General features: G+C 41.3%; 1 protein-coding gene across 4 annotated transcripts in view; it reads left to right on the top strand.

Annotated features, from left to right (window-relative positions):
• PHF20L1 (PHD finger protein 20 like 1) overlaps positions 1 to 11,847 on the top strand; it is an 85,666-nt gene extending 73,819 nt beyond the window's left edge. For 3 of the 4 annotated variants that reach the window (XM_042973279.1, XM_042973277.1, XM_042973281.1), the window contains 3 exons: positions 6,361 to 6,727; positions 8,233 to 8,395; positions 10,041 to 11,847. In XM_042973279.1, coding sequence (XP_042829213.1) covers positions 6,361 to 6,727; positions 8,233 to 8,395; positions 10,041 to 10,183 — 673 coding nt within the window. In that variant the 3' untranslated portion in view covers positions 10,184 to 11,847. The remainder of the gene's footprint in view (positions 1 to 6,360; positions 6,728 to 8,232; positions 8,396 to 10,040) is intronic. The other variant, XM_042973278.1, reaches the window with a different exon arrangement.
• The last annotated feature ends 2,846 nt before the right edge of the window (positions 11,848 to 14,693 follow it).

Below are 14,693 nucleotides of genomic sequence, written 5' to 3' on the forward strand. Positions count from 1 at the left end.
GGTGAGAGTGGAAATCCGTGTCGTGTTCCTGATCTCAGGGGGAAAGCTCTCAGTTTTTCCCCATTGAGGATGATATTAGCTGTGGGCCTTTCGTATATGTCTTTTATGATGTTAAGGTATGTTCCTTCTGTCTCAACTTTCTTGAGGGTTTTTATTAAGACAGGATGCTGTATTTGGTCAAATGCTTTTTCTGCATCTATTGACAGGATCGTATGATTCTTATCCTTCTATTAATGGGATGTATCACATTGATTTGTGAATATTAAGTCGGCCCTGCAGATCAAGAATGAACCCCACTTGATCATGGTGAATAATTCTTTTAATATACTGTTGAATTTGATTTACTAGTATCTTATTGAGAATTTTTGCATCCATGTTCATCAGGGATATTGGCCTGTAATTCTCCTTTTTTACTGGGATTTTTGTCTGGTTTGGGAATCAAGGTAATGTTGGCTTCATAGAATGAGTCTGGGAGCTTTCCTTCCGTGTCTATTTTTCTGGAACAGCTTGAGAAGAATAGGTATGAACTCTGCTTTAAATGTCTGGTAGAATTCCCCTTGGAAGCCATTTGGGCCAGGGCTCTTATTCGTTGGGAGATTTTTGATAACCGTTTCAATTTCTTCGCTGGTTATGGGGTCTGTTCAAATTTCCTATTTCTTCCCATTTTAGTTTTGGTAGTGTGTGGGTATCTAGGAATTTGTCCATGTCTTCCAGATTGTCCAGTTTGTGGGCATACAATTTTTCATAGTATTCTCTCATAATTGTTTGTATTCTTGTGGTGTTCGTTGTGATCTCTCCTCTTTTCATTCGTGATTCTATCTATTCGGGTTCTCTCTCTTCTTAGAAGTCTGGCTAGGGGTTTATCGATTTTGTTTATTCTTTCAAAAAACCAGCTCTTAGATTCATGGATCTGTTCTATTTTTTTTGGATTCTATTTTGTTTATTTCTGTTCTAATCTTTATTATTTCTCTTCTTCTGCTGGCTTTGGGCTTTCTTTGCTGCTCTGTTTCTAGTTCCTTTAGGTGTGAGGTTAGGTTCTGCATTTGGGATCTTTCTTGCTTTTTGAGATAGGCCTGGTTTGCGATCTGTTTTCCTCCTAGGACTGCCTTTGCTGCATCCCAAAGGGTTTGGACTGTCATGTTTTCATTTTCATTTGCTTCCATATATTTTTAAATTTTTTTTCAATTTTCCAGTTGACCCATTCATTCTTTAGTAGGATGTTCTTTAATCTCCATGCATTTTTCTTGTGGTTGATTGCAAGTTTCGTTGCATTGTGATTTGATAATATGCATGGTATGATCTCAGTCCTTTTATATTTGTTGAGGGCTGTTTTGTGACCTAGGCTGTTACGTGATCTGTTTTAGAACATGTTTCATGTGCACTCGAGAAGAATGTGTATTCTGCTGCTTTTGGATGAAAAGTTCTAAATGTATCTGTTAAGACAATCTGGTCCAGTATATCGTTCAAGGCCATTGTTTCCTTATTGATTTTCTGTCTCTATGATCTGTCCATTGTTATAAATGGAGTATTAAAGTCTCCTACAATTACAGTATTATTATCAATAAGTTTGCTGTTGTTTGTAATTAATTGTTTTATATATTTGAGTGCTTCATATATTTATTTACAATTGTTTATAATTGTTGGGTCTTGATGGATAGACCCCTTAATTATGATATAATGTCCTTCTTCATCTCCTGTTAGTCTTTGGTTTAAAATCTAATTTGTCTGATATAAGTATGGCTACTCCAGCTTTCTTTTGACTTCCAGTAGCATGATAGGTGGTTCTCCATCCCCTCACTTTCAATCTGCCTGCGTCCTCAGGTCTAAAATGGGTCTCTTGTAGACAGCATATAGATGGATCTTGGTTTTTTTATCTATTCTGATACCCTAGGTCTTCTGATTGGGGCATTTAGTCCATTTACTTTCAGAGTGACTATTGAAAGATACGGATTTAGTGTCGTGTTATCTGTAGGTTTTGTGCTTGTGATGTCTGTGGTCCTTTGTAGTCTTTGCTGCTTTCCACTCACAGAGTTCCCCTGTAGGATCTCCTGCAGTGCTGGTTTAGTGGTGATGAACTCCTTCAGTTTTTGTTTGGGAAAGCCTTTATCTCTCCTATCCTCAATGACAGCCTTGCTGGATAAAGGATTTTTGGCTGCGTATTTGTCCTATTCAGCACATTGAATATTTCCTGCCACTCCCTTCTGGCCTACCACGTTTCCATGGACCGGTCTGCTACTACCCTTATGTGTCTGCCCTTATAGATTAAGTCCCGTTTGTCCCTAGCCACTTGCAGAATTTTTGTCTTTGCATTTTGGCGGTTTCACTATGATATGTCATGGTGTTGACATGTTTTTGTTGATTTTGAAGGCACTTCTCTGTGCCTCCTGGACTTGGATGTCTGCTTCCTTCCCCAGATTAGGGAAGTTCTCAGCTATAGCTTGTTCAGATAAACCTTATTGTGAGGTTTATTATGTTTCATTGAATCACTTAGGTCTCTAATTCTCCCCTTGTGGTCTAGTCATTTCCTGTCCCTCCTTTTCTCAGTTTCATCATTTTCCATATTTTTATCTTCTGTTCTGCCCTCTGCTTCTTCCATCCTTGTTGTCACTGCATCTAGTTTATTTTGCATCTCATTTATAGCATTTCTTAATTCGTTGTGAGTCTTTCTTAGGTCCTTGATCTCCGCAGCTAGAGATTCTCTGCTGTCTTCTATGCTTTTTGCAAGCCCAGCTATTAGTCTTAATGACTGTTGTTCTAAATCCATGTTCAGATACCTTTTTTATATGTTTTGAGCAGTTCTCTGGTTGTCATTTCTTCCTGGAATTTCTTTTGAGGAGAATTCTTCTGTTTTGTCATTTTGGCTAGTTTTCTTTTATGTGTTTTAATAGCTTGTTATGTGTCCTATACCTGCGAGCACTGCTATATTAAAACTGTCCAGGGCCTGGCCCTTCAGGAGGTGTTTTTGGAATGTCTTGCATGCTCCCTGTTGTTGTGACTCTGGTTGCGTTATTTCCCTACTCGTAGTGGTGGTTTGGACCTTCCACCAGCTGTGCTTTGATTTGTTTCTTGAAGTAACCCTGGAAAAAAATGGAAAAAGGTGGAGGAGGGGCTGGAAGAAGCCTTATCCCATACAAAGAGAGAGATGACAGAGGTGGAAAAGAAAGACCAGGCAGAGAATCAAAGAAACTATAAGGCTTAATCCAGAGAGAGAGAGGAAAATAAAGAAGGAGTTACAGAAAGGTGTAAAAAGGATAGAGTAAAATGCCTGATTAAACAGACAACCCGAACAGAGAAAGAAACATAAAGAAAAAAAAAAAAAACATACACACACACACACACACACACACACACACGCACACACATTCAAAATAAGAATTGACCAAAAATCAAATCAGAAAATGCAAAACTGCAGGACAGTTGGGTGTCGCTGCCTGGGACTGGTGGCTGTGCTGGTCTGGAGGAGGGTCCGTCTGGTTTGATCAGTGTCAGTCTCTCGTAGATACGCAGTTACCGGGCACAGAGGGGTGAGGTCCCCCCTCCAGTGCAGGGCCGCGTCCTGTTTCCTGAAACTCCACCTTGTTGGTGATGGGGAGAAAAATCGCAACACCCAAGTCTATCCTCCCTCTACGGGCTGTCGCAAACCACACTGTTCAGGCTGTCCTCTCAGTGCTGCGAAGGCACAGGTAGCCGGTTTGTCCTGCTCCACAGTCTCCCGTGCCTCCCAGGCGCTTGGCTGGGATTAAAATCCTGATGTCTTAAAGGATCCCGCTCTATGTGGCCTGGTTCTCCAGAACCATAGCGCCACTCCCCTAGTCGACAGTGGGCCTCTGGCTGGCGCCTGCGGGGTCTTTTGTCCTGACCCTGTATACCCTCTTCCCACAGTACTCAAGGGAGGGGACTGCTCTCTCCCAGTGTGCCCCCAGATCATTACAGAACCCCGGGGCCAGCTCCTTTTCCCTCTAGGGGCACGCACACGGCAGGCTCGGGTCCGGACCGTGTCGTGCAACCCTGAAAACTCTGATCTTCATTCCCGAGGCTGTAGTTTTCATTCTGTCTGTGGTCCAGAGAGGTTTTTCTCTTGGCCAAACACAATCCCACTCTTCCACGGCCTCTCTTTCTCTTCCTTTTGTTTCTCCATCAAAGGGGCTCCCTTTTCTCCATGCCTACGCCACACGTTTTATCTCTCCCAATTTTCGAACACCCACCTCTGTCCTGCCAGCCTGTCTCCCGACACCCGGGAAGATGTTTCCGTCACTCTGCAGCCTGGGTTCCTGGAGTTCCAAGTGTTCTGACCTCAAGACTGCTGTGTTTGAGGGATGAGACAAATTCCAATTCTTCTACTTTTCCACCATCTTGACTCTCCTTTGTTCAGTGTATTTGCAGGTGCACACAAGCCGGGGAAGGGGCAGAGAGAGAGAGAGCAAGAAAGGGAGAGAGAATCCCAAGCAGGCTCCACGCTGTTAGCACGGAGCCAGATGCGGGACTCCAACCCACGAACTGTGAGATCGTGACCTGAGCTGAAACCAAGAGTTGTACGCTCAACGACTGAGCCACCCAGGTTCCCCCGAAGAGCATGCGACTCTTGATCTCAGGGTTGTGAGTTCGAGCCCCATGTTGGGTGTAGGGATTACTTAAAAAAAAAAAAAAAAAAAAGTAAACTTAAAAGATGAAAGCCTGGTTGTCCTTGATAGGAATTTGAATTTCAATGCATTCATTCTTTCGATAAGGATTTAAACTGGACCAATTTGGCCTCATGTCTGTGGCCTCTCTTTATGTTAATATTTCTAATGATAGAAATTGTTGTCATTAGCGATTTATTGAAAGTCTGAAAATAAAGTCTACTTCATGCCAGAAATCGGTGCTTTCATACGAGATTTTATTTCATCCTTAAAATAAGCCTGAAAAATAGATCCTACCTCATTTGATAGGTGGGTAGTCAAAGACAGAGGTTATGTAACTTGTCTAGGATCCTCAGTGGCACAGTAGGATTCGACCCATTGGACCGTTAGACTATAAAACCAGCTTTCTGCTATGTCTCTTACTGGGTAAGAATTTTAGTGTTTTCTGTTACTAAATTATTAAGGGTTCAAAAGTTAAAATTTTTCATTTCAGAAATAATACTTGGGTATTAGAAGAAGACTAATTTGACCCCTGGGTATTTATCTAATCTGGAAATAATTCACCAACATTATTGAGCCTTCTGAAAGGTTTATGCCTCTTGAATATCCTCCTTTCTTACCACCTCTGATGAAAGAATTCCTGTTGTACTCAGTGAAGGATTTTAATGATGAATTAGCTGTGCAGTATCACACGCTCACATGTTTAGTGAGGATGGGGTAGATAAAAGGACGTCATTGTAGACTGTCGGTGAGGAGGTAATTAGTACAACCTCTTTGGAGGCCACTTGGGCAGTTACTTCCCAATTTAAAACGTGTACCCATTATCCAGCCGCTCCATATCTGACTGAAAGCCCCACTTGTGCGCAGCGATCACACGCACGCACGTCGGTAGGTGGGGGATTGGCTGGTGAGCCCAGACTGTGGCACACTGATACCGTTCAGCTGCTAGAGTTAAGGGAAACGTCTGTGTCCTGATGTGGCAAGCTGCCCACATGTGTCATATGCGAAGAAGGCAAATTGAGAGCCCCATGTGTGTAAGAAGAGAAAGTGTACGCTTACCCCTTTAAAAAGAGTAATTAAACCAAAAGTAGAAATTCTTTGTCAGACCTGTAGTTAAAAAAATAAATAGGTAAAATATAATTTTGTGTGTATAGAAAATGTCTGAAAGGTTATGCCTCAGTTTTTCATGATTGCCACGCAGGGAGGTTTTTCCTTTGTACACATTTATTGCCTGAATGTTTTATCAGGAGCAAGTATCACTTTTTGATTGGATGAAGCTGTTAAAATGGACTCACATAAAAGTTTTTCATGCCATACAATTTTAAAAAATCCAGTGAAAAGTCAGAAAAAGAAGTGCACATATATCAAGTATTGCTGTGAACTGTCCACAGAATTACATTCACCAATGCTTTTCTTCTACCTCAGTATTATTTCTGTAAAATCGTGAGAATTCCAACTTTGGCTTAAGTTCTGGGGCAGGTTAACCTAAAGCGTACGTCTGCTTTTGTCTAGAGTCCCTGCCCTCTTCCTAACCGGGGTCCCCGGGTCCCGGGAGTCTAGGTTTTCAGTGGGGAAGTGGGGTCGGTCTGCCCGAGCGCGCACACTTGGCGTGCAACGTCAGTCTGCCCGAGCGCGCACACTTGGTGTGAAACAGGCACGGACAAGAAGGGTTACCTGTGTCACCTTACATTCTGAAACTTGTTTTTTCCTGAACTGCTCTTTTCTCCAACTTTGTTGTAAGGAATAAACATCATCCCGACCTGCATCTCTGGGCTTGTTCTGGAAAGCGAAAAGACCAAGATCAAGGAATTGCGGGGGTAGAGAAAAAAATGACAGCACAAGACACAGGGAGTGTTGAGGAGAAGAAATACCACGTTCAGAACCACAAAGAACCACCTCGTGTGCCCCTAAAAATGGAAGGAACTTACATAACAAGTGAGCACAGCTACCAAAAGCCACAAAATTTTGGTCAAGACTGCAAATCTCTCGCAGACCCCGGGAGCTCAGACGACGACGATGTTAGTAGTTTTGAAGAAGAACAGGAATTCCGCAGGAAAGATAAAAACCGTTCACAGTATTCAGTGAAAGAAGATGGGATGCCTGACAAGGTAGAACTATCTCATTTGTTTTGGCTTGGAAGATAGGATAGAACGTAGGAAAATTTTCTAAAATCAAACAACTGAATTCCCAGTAAAATTATGCTTATATTTCCAAGTTCACGGGTGCCTGGTCAGGGTGAAAACATCTTTTGCTTCTCTATAAGAAAACACTGGCCATTTGAACATTTAATTATCCCCTAGTTCAGAATTGTAGATGCAGTCAACTTTTGCCCTAACCCAAGTCTCAGTTTTTTGTTTGTTTGTTTGTTTGTTTTTTTTAACGTTTATTTATTTTTGAGACGGAGAGAGACAGAGCATGAACGGGGGAGGGTCAGAGAGAGGGAGACACAGAATCCGAAACAGGCTCCAGGCTCGGAGCTGTCAGCACAGAGCCCGACGCGGGGCTCAAACTCATGGACCGCAAGATCATGACCTGAGCCGAAGTCGGCCGCTTAACTGACTGAGCCACCCAGGTGCCCCAAGTCTCAGTTTTATAAATGCACTTAGATGCCTCCGAAAACCATGAGCCACGGTTTTTTCCAAATGAAGTTGTCTGTGTGCGAGAACGCGTGCGTGCATGCGGGTGTGTATATGTTAATATAATTTTTCTGCCTCTTTTTGTGTGTTTCAGATGAAAGATGGTGCTCTAACCTTTTTAAAACTATAGCACATTTCATTTGTGTCTGCATATCAATTCCATTAGGCGATACAGTGGGTTTTTATAGCTCTTTGTACACTGAATATTTGTAAACTTCTTTCCTAGTCACAGGGATTGTCTTAGTGATGCTGTTTCCTCATTTTTCATTGATTTTCAGCTAGTAATGCCACTAAAATAATCCTTTATTTTTCTGGCCTATTTCGTCAAGAAATCACGGTAAATAAATTTGGGAAGCTTACATTTCCTGATATTTGTGAAAAATTATTTTGTGAAATTCATATCCCTTTTTTGAAATGAATTCTTTCTGGTGAGTCTCAGTTCGGATTTTCTGTGTATGTGTTAAGCAGTTTACATTTTTTTTTAAGTTTTTAAAAGATTCTTAACTTTCACTTGCCTCATTGATTTAATTGCAGCAGTTAATTACAGCCTACAGTTAATTTGACTTTAAACTGGCCTTTGCCAGTTTTCATGATTTTTCCATCATTGCTTTCTGCCTTCGCTCCACTTATGTCCTTAGTTTGGATTAATCGAAGAAGGGGTCAGTCTAAAATTAGCTGGGCTTTTTAGTTACAGAGTATAATTAGCGACTTCGTTTCTTTAGCATGTTTTATTGAATGACTTCCACCCTGTGTGGCCCTGTGCGAGGCATCGTGGAGAGACATGGAAGGCATTTTTGCTCTTCTAAGGACCAGCAGATAAAATGTAATTATATGCTAGCACTTCCTCTAAGACTGTTCTGTGAGTCAGGTTGGATTTCACTGATCATTGTGGTAGTGAGGTGTTTCATGCTGTCTTTCCCGTTATGACATTATATTTCGCCCCATTTTGTTTTTTTTCCAATGGTTCTTTGGAGAAGAATCCGGCTGAAAGGAATACGGTATTTATTTATAATGATAAAAAGAGCACTGACGACTCAGGACACGCACATCTTCAGTGGCAGCTCAATCTCCTTACTCACATAGAGAATGTCCAGAAAGAAGTTGCCAGCAGGATGGACCTAATAGAAAAAGAAGTCGATGGTAATTTTAAGAAAGAACTAAAATACAGTGACTCTAGTATGTAAAGTGTTCGTTGTTGTTACAGAGACATTATGTGAAGTGTTATGTGAATTACCGGGTGGGAACTGTAGATCCTGTCTGTCCCGATGGAGCGTCTTGCTCATTTACATCTCATTTAACACAGATGGCGTTCGGGGTCTTTTAGGCTGAAGACAGTATGACTGGATATTATCTTGGTTTTTTTTTTAAGTTGGGTATTTATTGGACTTTAAGACACAGAATAGATGAACATATGGGAAGGGAAGCAAAAATAAGATAAAAACAGGGAGGGGGACAAAAAAACATAAGAGACTCTTAAATATGGAGAACAAGCAGAGGGTTACGGGAGGGGTTGTGGGAGGGGGGTGGGCTGAATGGGGAAGGGGCATTAAGGAATCTCCTCCTGAAATCAGTGTTGCGCTATATGCTAAGTTGGATGTAAATTTAAAAAAATTAAAAAAAAAATTTAATTAAAATTTAAAAAATAAAAATAAAAGCTAAAGTTGGATATTTATTAAATACTGCCCATTTGCTGGGTGCAGTATAAAGCACATGTGGAATATTTATTAGTTTCATTGAACTGTGATTTTTTTTTTTTTTTTTTTTTTGGAAGTTAGTTTACGGACCTTAAGCATATTTAAAATATGGGGGAAAACACTTTGTATCTTTGCTATCACTTTGGTCAGTAGGTCAGTAAAATTAACAACAGGAAACTCCTGCAAGCTGGATAGGTAAACCTTAAGTGTGCAGACACATTTTCAAATGGTTTTCTTTTATAGTTTTGTTTTTTATCACACAGGAGCCTGAGGGTATAGACAGGAAAGTTGAGAAAATAGGGTAAGATTACCTAATTCCTAATCCAGTGTTTTGGTTTTTTTTCCTAACGTCATGCATAGATTATATTCCCATTTTTAAATTTCACCCCACACTAAATTAGAACTCCTCCTGCTTTGTTTTTCCCTGAGAAAAGAGAAAATGGAAACCATTTCAAAAGCATCTTCCATTGGGTTTAAGCTAGCTTTTTGTTACTTTAATGTTTTGAGTAGATTTCTGAAGGGAAAAAAAATGTGCAATTTGACACTGTCCCTTATTATTAATAAAAAGTGTAGAATAACTAATTGTATTCTGCCTAGACTTCTAACGTGCTTGCATATTTTTAAAAGTAATGATAAAATAGTGGGACTGAAAGGGACACTGAGAAATTGCCAGCTCCTTTCCTTTGTTAAGAACTTCCTGATTTAAGAAAAACAATGGTGAGAGTAGCTAAATTTCATTGAAAATGGAGTAGAGAGGATTTAAATCTAAAATAATAGAAAGCTTCAGCAGGCACAGGGAACTGTTATTTCCTGTTCCAGAAGAGAGTAGAAGGAGATGTTCAAAATGAAATTAGCTTATACCTATAAAGGAAAGAATTATCTAAAATAATAACAAAGTCACCAAGAAGGACTAGAACTCTCGTGGGATAGGTGTAACGGATGCTATACCCTTAGACAGGCGTGAGTCTGTTGGCCCTTCTAGAGAAGGGGACGTCGTCTCTGTCTCCATCCTCCCCCAGCCTCCCAGTTACACCATTTTGTGACTTCTCCCAGTTGCCGTTTCAATCTGCTTGTTCTGTTCTGTCTCTTAGTTCTGGAAAGCTGGCTGGATTTCACAGGGGAGTTGGAGCCACCGGATCCTCTTGCGAGACTGCCCCAACTTAAGCGCCATATCAAACAGCTCCTAGTCGACATGGGCAAAGTACAGCAGATAGCGACTCTTTGCTCCGTATGACAGCAGTGAAAGCCGAATGAAAAGAACGTGGGTCTCTTCAGGCGATCGTTTTTATTATCCACATGACTGCTACGTGGATAGTTATAAAAAGCTTAGTGTTGTTTGGTCATTTACTGATTTGTGACATCAATAGGATGGCACCTTGGAAAGGAAAATGAAGAATAGCTTTATCAAGGGAGCTGATGTTAAAAAAAAAGCTTATGAGCAAGCTACAAACGATAATGTGATCTATGCCAGGGATCAATGACGTGGAATATAACTTATGCCAAGGAAATCGAGTTGGCAGGAGTTTTGAATAGTTGCTTAAGCACGAAGCTCGAGATACCTGTAGAAAGAAGTATGGTGTGTTTATGTAATTTTTAGTAGAGAGGTCCATGTTACGAAGCAGAATTTGGCCTACAGCACAATTGTAGAGGAAATGGAAATTCCGGAGAGTTCTGTAAGGTTGCTTAGACGAAGTGTCTTCTCCACGGTTCGTCCGGCTGCACCGCAGTTTAGAGTATTTAAACTTCTATAGGATCATGAGCTGTTTGTTAGGTGATGAATGTCCTTAATCAGAAAACTGACAGTGGAAGCCTCACTTCCCAGGAAAACAGTTGTGGAATTCTTGCTTCATTATGATTACATATTTAAAAACAAACGCCAAATAATTGGAATTTATTTTGCAGGCAGTAAGCTCATTGTAAACAGAATGGCTCACAGAAGGGTCAGCGTGCCAAATGACGATGACGCTGCTGGGGAGAGAACGTTAAATACCCTGGGAGTTCTACTCCCAACGTCTTACATAGGCCGTCAGCCCATCAGACACCCGATATCCTACACGGGACACACGTACTCTGTAGAGTTGAATGCGGTATTCAGGCATCGGCGTACAGCTTGATCCTGAGTATGCTTGGTGTTTGCCTTCAGATAAAAATTGTAAATAACCTCAGCTGGGATGAGGAGTGACAAAAATGTCAAAACAATTTGTGGCTGTGGATTTTTTTAACTGCTGGTAGTGGAATACTGGAAACGCTTCATTTCTGAAGATGAATTTTATTTTTAAAAAATACACGCGCACTCAAAATGTTTAGCTTTGGTCACAAATGGACAAATTTCTGAAACCAAAGGCAACTATAAGTTGCTGAGTTAGCTCTTGCTGGAGTTCGGGCCCGGGCCCTCCTGTCTGCCAGTGCCCTTGTGAGTCGTGTGCCACCATGCTTTGTGCGCAGGTGTGCGTCCGCGTGTGCTTGTTTGAAACAAACACTCAACGTACATATGTACATAGTCTACACATATTTATATCTACACATATCTAGTTTTATTACTATAGACTATAAGAGTTGGTGGTTAACATGAAATGTTACCTTTTAACAGACTGTTTTTAAAAATTAAAAATGTATGTACAGGTTTTGAAACTTTTTTAAAAAGGGGGAAAAAGACTGTTAAGAGGAGGCTATTTGATGATATAACACTTGAATATTTTATGCCTCATTCTGTTTATCAGTTCTAGCGATCTGTGTAAATGCATTGTAGAACTGATACACAGTAAACTTGAATTTATCTTTGATAAGAATACATGCCACTGTACATTCAGATATTATTTAAATTTGCAAACACACTGTTCTATATGTAAGGTACTGTATGTAAAACTCTTTATTAAAACTATTCCACATATCCTGAAATTTCAGCTTGCCTTTTTGTGGCCTTATATTTTGATGTAAAGACGATTAAAAGAATGTGCAAAACAGTCATTCGAAATTTTTATTGCCTTCTGACATTTTCCAACTTGATAAATGTGCCAAAGACCAACAGACATAACATAAGGTCCTGTGTATTTCACTCGTTCTGCGTTCACTTTGTCAGAGGTCTTACTGGGAAATGAAAAGCTTTCGTAGGGGTGATTGGGATACTTGCTTAAATTTGCATATTAAAGTAAAAAAAAAAAATAATAGTGCCTGTATTCCATGTGTGGAGTAAACTTGCTAATGCCTGTATTTCAAGATTGATAACTATGTCTTTCATTCGTGTTAAAAAAAAAAAAAAAAAAAAAAGAATGGCTCTAATCTTCTCTCTGTTGTGGTTAAATTCCGGATATTGAACTTGTGTCTTTTTCTTTTCCCCTCCAGAGTGGAGCGAATAGCATCCTTAACCTATGGATAGTGGAGTTGCCTAGGTTCTTGTCACGTACACAGAAACCCTTTGTGCCTAGTGATACCCGTCTTCTCAGTCCCTGGGAAGGGGCCACAGTTAAATCGACGTGCATTTGTTCTTGGAGAACATTGTAATCGGATCCCTTTACTTGTTAGAAGCCAGCAAACGGGAGGCTTCCCGTTAATACCTAGATTACTCAGTTTTGGCTCTGCTTCTGTGTGTATGAATTGAAAGTCTGAATTTTTTAATTTAGATTTTTAAAGAAAATCTATGCCAGATCACTTTCATGCACATATCCTTTCAATATAGAGTATATCAGCAATCGGTTGACGTCTTAGCAACGAGTTGGCTGAGCCTTTCCTTGTTTAAGAATATGAATTCGTTTTTGAGAAGTCAGTCCATTGTGAGAGGTTTCAGATGAGTGGATTAAAAAAATCTATGTATTTAAGTAGAAGCAGTAAACCAGAGAGGGTGTTTCTTGAAAAGATAACTTTGTCCTTGCTGCCCCGACAGAAGAGAAGGAGCACTGGCGGGAGGGATCCTTAGCGTGGTAGTGGCCAGGGGAATCTGCTTCCTCGTACTTGTGTGCGGTCCTTCTGACTTACTTCCTTAAAGGAGCTAGGTTCCTCTCCTCATTGCAGGTAAAGCCCTTTTACCTGATACTCTGTGTTTTCACTGACTTGCTTCCTCTCCACGTGCATGCTCTACACGTTTGAAACGAAGCACCCCAGTTCCCCTCCAGTGAGCTGGACCTTCTCCAGCTTCACTCTCGGCTGCGACATGACGTGGAGAGAACCCCCTTTTGAAACCCCGTATCCGTCCCATCCCCCCCGTGCTGATTTCTTTGCCGTCCCCCTAGTTCTTCAGCACATCTTGCGATGGAGGGGTTACTTCTGGCCCCTGAGATGCTAACCTGGTCTTCATTGTAATTCAGGAAAACGGTCACTGCCAGGCCAGAGGATTAAGACTTCCCGAGTGCCTGCTTCTCTCGGGAAGCCGGTGTTTTACGTTACCTGCAGAACCCGATTTCAGGCTTGTGTGCTCGGGGGCAAACAAGAAGGTTCTCGGGACAGGGAAGCTGAAGCGTACAGACACTTAGACACCTGTCCCGGGTAAGGCTTCCGTGGCAGGTCCGAGATGCAAACCCCGTGTTCTTCGAGCCCATGGTCTCTTCCCAGCGGAGGTGGGTTTCAGTTTCCTTCTCTGAAGCCACTGGTGACCATTTGAAACCAAATCCGTTCTGTGTGATCTGCATCTCGAGTTCATTTCAATTCAGCCTCACTTGTAGACTGTGCTTGCTTCCTTCTTAACATTTCCCTCTTCTGGAAGGTTCTCCATTGTTGTGTTTCTACGAACCCCGACAGTTATTCAAGCTTCGATTTCTCTTCTGTATCCGAGGCCTCCGACCTGCAGCCCCTGCGTTGTGCCTGCCGTGGAGGGGCAGTGTCAGTGAGCAGCGACCTGGCAGTCGTAGGGCAGGCATGAGCTTTGCAATCTGCCACTCGAGTTTTCACTCGGGCAGTTTAGCAGCAGCGATCTCTCTGAGCTTGGCGTTCCTTATCTATAAAATGTGGATAATGCCTAACGACTGTTTTGAGAGTTAAATGAAGCAAATAAGGTACCTAGAAGCTCTTATTAAATGATGGGGTTGCAAATTAAGTGTAGTCACATTTCAGTGTCATCCGTGTTCCAGCCATCAGGTTATGTGGCTGGATATAGAATCAATAAACTCCTAGTCTACAGGCTAATAGAAACATAACAAACCTATTTTTTTCAAAGAGATGGGTGGTACCAGAGAGTGCAAAGAGGCAAAAGAAAGGAAAAATAATTAGATTTGTAGGTGGAGGGGTTTGGGGAAAATAGAATATGTACGTTGAAAACAATGGTCTGTGGATGTTTTTTGACCTCTGCATAGGAATTGTGAAAAACTACCATCCACTCCCGGTACTTCTGTCTTGGGGTACCCCTAAAAATGGATCTGAAGACCAGACTCAAGTGTACTTACTGCACTGTGAAGAAGCGGGAGGGGGGAGGAAAAAGCCAAGAGCTGCTCAGCTGAGGGCACTGCTATGGGCAATGGAGCTTTGATTCTGCCATTTAAAACTGTTCATTATAAATGTAAACAGTTGCAGAGGGTGTGCTTTCCAAGTTGTAAATATTGGCGTATTGAAATCAACATGTTATTTTCAAACGTAATAAATCAATTGTTCTGTAGACCAACATCTATTTTCAGAACAAGCTCTTCCTTGACATTGGGAACTTCTACATGTTTGTATATTCTCTTGTTTGCCTTTCCCAATAGAATGTATCTTCCTTTATACTTACAGGTCTCTATCATTCTTTTGTCCACACACACACACACACACACACACACACA

The sequence above is a fragment of the Panthera tigris genome, chromosome F2, assembly GCF_018350195.1.
Source record: "Panthera tigris isolate Pti1 chromosome F2, P.tigris_Pti1_mat1.1, whole genome shotgun sequence".
In the NCBI taxonomy this organism is placed as follows: domain Eukaryota; kingdom Metazoa; phylum Chordata; class Mammalia; order Carnivora; family Felidae; genus Panthera; species Panthera tigris.